This window comes from Camelus ferus, chromosome 28 (assembly GCF_009834535.1).
Source record: "Camelus ferus isolate YT-003-E chromosome 28, BCGSAC_Cfer_1.0, whole genome shotgun sequence".
NCBI classification, from domain to species: domain Eukaryota; kingdom Metazoa; phylum Chordata; class Mammalia; order Artiodactyla; family Camelidae; genus Camelus; species Camelus ferus.
The window spans coordinates 7,965,794-7,972,508 of record NC_045723.1 but is presented as its reverse complement, the minus strand read 5'-3'; the positions used below and the strand labels follow the sequence as shown (position 1 = coordinate 7,972,508).

The window sequence follows — 6,715 nt, the reverse complement described above, 5'->3', positions numbered from 1 at the left end:
CCCCACTTTCAAGGTAAAGAAATTCTATGAGCAGTAACTAAAGTCTGCTTGACCCAAAGCCATGTCCCTTGGCCCAGGCAGAATCCTTGGGCTGTGAACCCATCTCCTGACGCCTGCTCTTGGACCCTCAGCAGCCTGGGCATGGTCATGGCAGCTCCCAAAGCGCCTGGTTCTCCAGCGCCCGGAAACCTCCTCCAGCCACTCCCAGGGGTCACTGCCCTCCAGGCCCCCAATGTCCCTTCACCTCTGCAAAACGAGCTCTTCCCCCGCCCTGCCTCTGCCTGGGTGCTCGCCCTCCTTTCTGCGTGAATGGTGCCTTCCAGCCCTCGGGCACCCACTCACATCCCCTCCCCAGGAGGGCCTCCCCAGACAGCCTTTCTTCAGGGGTTTCTCCAAATACTAGTTTTTGATGCTCTGTTTCCTTCAGGGCAGCTACACCTGAGAGTATCTTGTCGTCTGTCCCTCTGCAGAATGGAAGCCCCTGCCTTGTTCAGTGACAATTACCCACTGGAATTGGTCATTAACAAGCTCCCTCTTAAACAGGAGGATGGCTGACAGTCTTCCTGCCTCCTTGCAGCGACTGTCTTCATCGTCCTAAACCTCAAGCAAAGAAGTGCAGGCTCTGGACGGGGAAGGGGAGCGCTCTCCACAGAACCACAGAGAAACAAAGCGTCATCGCAGGCCTTCCGTTTCCCAACTCGGCAAAAACTGAATGTCGAGCTCCTGTCGGTGACCCAGACGACGATGGCGATGACCTTGAGGGTGATGCTGACACTGACAACGATTAGGCCCAGGCCAAACGCTTTATGTACTCACCTCTAATCCTCCAAAAACTGCCCTACACGATGGGGACTATTCTACGTACAAGTGAGGAAACTGATTCAGAAGGACCTAAAGTCACACTGTGCCCAAGGTAATTAGACAGACGCCAAACTGAAATGTTTACAGACTCATTCTCTCAAAAGTCTCAGTTAGAATTTTCTCTGCTGGGCCCATTAAAACACACATACACACGCGTGCACGCACACACAAACACACATACACACCCACCCTCCGTTTCTCCCGCTCCCCCTCCCCCACAAGGGAACCATAAAAAGTCTCCAAAACCATATTCAAATCAAATGGTTTGTTTATTGGCTGTCTGTTATTCGGACGTGAGCAGATCTCAGCGTGGGCCGCTCCAAGCCTCATTCTGGCTTCCCGCTGTACCGAGGGCCCGCGACAGGGGCCCAGGCCGACAGTCCGTGCACAACAGGCAAGCTGCTGCCGGCTCACGTTTCTACAGTGATTCATTCCATAGCTCTAGGGGACGTTTCGTTTGTTTTTCTTTCATAGCATCTTCCTCTTTTCAAACTCCTTCAGAAACAGAAGAGAGGGAGAAGAGAGAGGGGACAAAAAGATAAGAGACCCAAATTACATTCACGGGCAAAGTGCTTCTGAAACCTTTTATCTTCAGGATTCTTTGAGCAACCAAACACTGTAGAAGTAAAATGTACCAGGGTGCAGGTGCCTGAACACAAAACGGCAGCTGTTGGACACGCCTGGTCAGTACGAAGTCCGCTGGGCTGGACCCGGAGCGTCAGCTGTACGTCTTCAAGCGCAGCGGCTGAGCGGCTGTGAACCGCACTTAGTTCTCTACTGCAGTGTTATCGTCAGGAGTTCTCCAGACATTCAACACTGTATGTGAACCACACCAGCCCTTTCCATAAGGCAACGGGAACAGGTTTGTCTAGTTTCTCAGAGAATAAAACTAAACACTGATTCAGTTCAGATTTAAACAAAATGTCAAGAACCTCAGAAATATATGAAAAGGAAACAATACTGAAAATCGCATTTCTGTCAATTGTAACAACTAGAATACAGCCAAATGGGTAGATGCCTGCTGCCACCTACTGGAGAGAAATGGTAACACATGTCTCCGACATGAATTTTAAGCGTTTGCTTTTTTTCTCCTTACTTCCCATTTTTTTTAATAAAATTCTTCTTCACACACTCTCTAACTACCCAGATTTCTTTTAAACACTCTGGCACACTGTGTCTTATTCCAAAAGGCAGGATCATGCAAAGATTCAGTACAACAAGGAATTCAAGGCAAAGGGCAAAGATTGTGCTGAAACATGGCCCCCTTCTGGGAAGACAATTTGGGCCTGTTTTTAACATGTGTACAAGGTTTTATTTTTTGCTTGTTTTTTTTTTGTAAAGACTATAATCACTATAAAAATAGAGAAAGAGGCAGCCTTAAATGACCGCTCAAAGATACAGGCTAAAAATCACTGCAAAATGATTATGGAAGACGCCAAATCACTGTGAGCATTTAAATCACGATATCATATTTAAAAAAGAGAAAAGCGAGGCAAATGGTGACGAAGTCGACCCTCTACCTGTAAAAATAATAATGGCTTCCCGCCACAGCAAAGGCCAGAAAGCAAAGACTGAACACCCCACCCTATTCATTAGATCTCCCCCCATCCCGACTCCCTCTTCATCCAGTTTTCACTTCTTGCTGGTCAGTCTCTTCTTGCACTTCAGTCTCTCTCCCTGGGAAAACCTGTGGAACCAGCGTCGCTACATCTCAGAGGCCCTCCGTGGGAAAGATGAAACATGAGGCAATTCTCCGCACTGCGCCCAAAATGGAACTCACGGTACTGCTGCGCTCCGAAACACTTTCTTTTACATCACACCTCACTCCTCACAAAAAAGCAACTTAAGATGTTTAATGAATGAAGTTTTGGAATCAGAACGTTATTCCTGGTCATGCCCAATTAGGACATGAGGACATCCGTGGAGCTGCCAGACACCAGAAACAAACAGCTAAGACCCAGAGGAAAAGACCACAGTGTCCAGGCGCCAGGGCGGCGGCCCACTCTCATGCCCGTGACTTCAGGGCGCTCAGGCCGCTGCCACAGCTCACCTTGTAGATGGTGGTTCCCAGCTGTGCAGGAGACATGCTGACCACAACTCCCGCGCCCTGAAGGGCCGAGATCTTCTCTTTGGCACCACCTTTTCCTCCAGCGATGATGGCCCCCGCATGACCCATTCTTCTGCCCGGAGGAGCGGTTAAGCCAGCAATGAAGGACACCACAGGCTTGGCCTTGGGACCCTGGAAAGAAGTATTTTAAACACTCTGATGAAGAAATGGATGGAAACTGGACCTCCAATTCATGACTTCCAGGAAATGACAAATGGCTTAGACCCATCACTCAGCCTCACTAAGAAAACCAGCACAAATTATTTTACATTTTTGCAACTCCTGAATGTCTAATTTCATAAAAGGTAATGGATTCTGATAGCTGCTCTTATTCAAACTACTGCAATATCTTATTCGCTGAAATACAAGAAAATCCAGCCCCACACACACACACGCAGCTGGAAAAGAGCGAAGCATTTTCGTGTCTGTCAGGTAACTGGCTATTCTTCTCTGACACTGCACGAGCCTCTCCAAGTGGGCATTTCTTTAAGGTCAGATGCAGTGCTGGGATCTGAAACCATAGTTTCATACTTTAAAATCCACTGATATGTCATACACTTTGGATCTTCTACCCATAATGATTCTGCAATACTCATGGCTCAGAGGGAAAATGCAGGTTCACTGAGTTACGCAGATCTTCCAGACGCTGACACTCTTCACCATTCAGCATCTGCAAATCATCCTTCAGTGTCACCACCAGTCTCACTAGAAAAGTCTTTAGTAGGGGGACGTGGTCAAATTCATGGTGGTTGAAACAAGTTTTCCAAAAGTATTCACTGGAAAGCTCAGACTCTGTCACTGTCAACAAATACCACGCGCTGTTCTCCTTGATGTGGCAGACTCTCATTTTGCAGGTGCCCAGGTCTCAATAAACAGTTTCCTGGCAGTTGTTCAGTCAAGTTAAAGTGGTGTTCCACCAAAAAAAAAAAACGGCAGCTAGTTCCGCTCACCACTCAACTGGGAGAGTGCTTTACTGCCCATTTCATCACGAAATACTGACTCAAGGATCAGACTTAATAAAATTAATAATTTTTACTGCTTCATGAAGGATACTCTTAAATAAAATCGGCTTTTATCTTTTTAAAGTGAAGCACACAGCAGTGACTGTTCGCTGGCAGTCGGCTCCCACTATCCGGCTGCACTGAGGCGCCCAGCTGCCAGGCTCTGACTGCTCCAGCTCGGCTCCCCCCTCCAGCTCGGCTCCCCCCGCCCCAGCTCTGCTAGGCTCGGCTCCCCCCTCCAGCTCGGCTCCCCCCTCCAGCTCGGCTCCCCCCGCCCCAGCTCTGCTAGGCTCGGCTCCCCCCTCCAGCTCGGCTCCCCCCTCCAGCTCGGCTCCCCCCGCCCCAGCTCTGCTAGGCTCGGCTCCCCCCTCCAGCTCGGCTCCCCCCTCCAGCTCGGCTCCCCCCGCCCCAGCTCTGCTAGGCTCGGCTCCCCCCCTCCAGCTCGGCTCCCCCCTCCAGCTCGGCTCCCCCCTCCAGCTCGGCTCCCCCCGCCCCAGCTCTGCTAGGCTCGGCTCCCCCCCTCCAGCTCGGCTCCCCCCGCCCCAGCTCTGCTAGGCTCGGCTCCCCCCCTCCAGCTCGGCTCCCCCCTCCAGCTCGGCTCCCCCCGCCCCAGCTCTGCTAGGCTCGGCTCCCCCCCTCCAGCTCGGCTCCCCCCTCCAGCTCGGCTCCCCCCCTCCAGCTCGGCTCCCCCCGCCCCAGCTCTTGCAGCTCGGCTCCCCCCTCCAGCTCGGCTCCCCCCCTCCAGCTCGGCTCCCCCGCCCCAGCTCTGCTAGGCTCGGCTCCCCCTCCAGCTCGGCTCCCCCTCCAGCTCGGCTCCCCCCGCCCCAGCTCTGCTAGGCTCGGCTCCCCCCTCCAGCTCGGCTCCCCCCTCCACGCTCGGCTCCCCCCGCCCCAGCTCTGCTAGGCTCGGCTCCCCCCTCCAGCTCGGCTCCCCCCTCCAGCTCGGCTCCCCCCGCCCAGCTCTGCTAGGCTCGGCTCCCCCCCTCCAGCTCGGCTCCCCCCTCCAGCTCGGCTCCCCCCCCTCCAGCTCGGCTCCCCCCGCCCCAGCTCTGCTAGGCTCGGCTCCCCCCTCCAGCTTCGGCTCCCCCCCTCCAGCTCGGCTCCCCCCGCCCCAGCTCTGCTAGGCTCGGCTCCCCCCCTCCAGCTCGGCTCCCCCCCTCCAGCTCGGCTCCCCCCGCCCCAGCTCTGCTAGGCTCGGCTCCCCCCCTCCAGCTCGGCTCCCCCCTCCAGCTCGGCTCCCCCCCTCCAGCTCGGCTCCCCCCGCCCCAGCTCTGCTAGGCTCGGCTCCCCCCCTCCAGCTCGGCTCCCCCCTCCAGCTCGGCTCCCCCCCTCCAGCTCGGCTCCCCCCCGCCCCAGCTCTACTAGGCTCGGCTCCCCCCTCCAGCTCGGCTCCCCCCCTCCAGCTCGGCTCCCCCCGCCCCAGCTCTGCTAGGCTCGGCTCCCCCCCTCCAGCTCGGCTCCCCCCCTCCAGCTCGGCTCCCCCCTCTAGCTCGGCTCCCCCCGCCCCAGCTCTGCTAGGCTCGGCTCCCCCACTCCAGCTCGGCTCCCCCCGCCCCAGCTCTGCTAGGCTCGGCTCCCCCCCTCCAGCTCGGCTCCCCCCGCCCCAGCTCTGCTAGGCTCGGCTCCCCCCCTCCAGCTCGGCTCCCCCCTCCAGCTCGGCTCCCCCCTCCAGCTCGGCTCCCCCCGCCCCAGCTCTACTAGGCTCGGCTCCCCCCCTCCAGCTCGGCTCCCCCCTCCAGCTCGGCTCCCACTCCAGCTCGGCTCCCCCCTCCAGCTCGGCTCCCCCCGCCCCAGCTCTGCTAGGCTCGGCTCCCCCACTCCAGCTCGGCTCCCCCCTCCAGCTCGGCTCCCACTCCAGCTCGGCTCCCCCCTCCAGCTCGGCTCCCCCTCCAGCTCGGCTCCCCCCTCCAGCTCGGCTCCCCCCGCCCCAGCTCTGCTAGGCTCGGCTCCCCCCCTCCAGCTCGGCTCCCCTCCTCCAGCTCGGCTCCCCCCTCCAGCTCGGCTCCCCCACTCCAGCTCGGCTCCCCCCTCCAGCTCGGCTCCCCCTCCAGCTCGGCTCCCCCCTCCAGCTCGGCTCCCCCCGCCCCAGCTCTACTAGGCTCGGCTCCCCCCCTCCAGCTCGGCTCCCCCCTCCAGCTCGGCTCCCCCCGCCCCAGCTCTACTAGGCTCGGCTCCCCCCCTCCAGCTCGGCTCCCCCCTCCAGCTCGGCTCCCCCCGCCCCAGCTCTACTAGGCTCGGCTCCCCCCTCCAGCTCGGCTCCCCCCTCCAGCTCGGCTCCCCCCTCCAGCTCGGCTCCCCCCAGCCGGCTCTGCTCCTTAACTTCCAGCTCCGCCTCTCAGCCTCTTCCGAGAGCACTCTCCATCCTCCTGGGGTACCTGGCCAATTCTCACGTAACTTTTAAAACCTGGCTCAAGCCTCTTCTTCCCCACTAATCTTTCTGACTCTTCCCCCCACACCCTCCACAGGTGCCCTTACAGCTGCCCGTCCCCTGTTCAGCAACCCCGCCGGGCCTCCAACATGTCTCTACTGTTACCCTCAGTACGCTGGCTGTAACCCATCCCCCATGCGCTCGCCTCCTAAACTCTCAATCCCGGAACGCAAGGGCTGTTTTCACTTATTTCTCTATGCCCAGCGTCTTAATTCAGTAGAGAATTAAGAAGAAAAGACTCGTAAGTCATACATCTATTCATTTGCAGGCTCTGCAAGGATGTGAGCCCCTGATACGTGAGCGGCGCCCATTCCCAAC

General features: G+C 57.4%; 1 protein-coding gene across 2 annotated transcripts in view; it reads right to left on the bottom strand.

Annotated features, from left to right (window-relative positions):
* Window positions 1-1,111: 1,111 nt before the first annotated feature.
* SUCLG1 (succinate-CoA ligase GDP/ADP-forming subunit alpha) overlaps window positions 1,112-6,715 on the bottom strand; it is a 31,005-nt gene continuing 25,401 nt past the window's right edge. For both annotated transcript variants that reach the window (XM_032469649.1, XM_032469648.1), the window contains 2 exons: window positions 2,912-3,100; window positions 1,112-1,356 (listed from right to left, as the gene is read on the bottom strand). In XM_032469649.1, coding sequence (XP_032325540.1) covers window positions 1,330-1,356; window positions 2,912-3,100 — 216 coding nt within the window. In that variant the 3' untranslated portion in view covers window positions 1,112-1,329. The remainder of the gene's footprint in view (window positions 1,357-2,911; window positions 3,101-6,715) is intronic.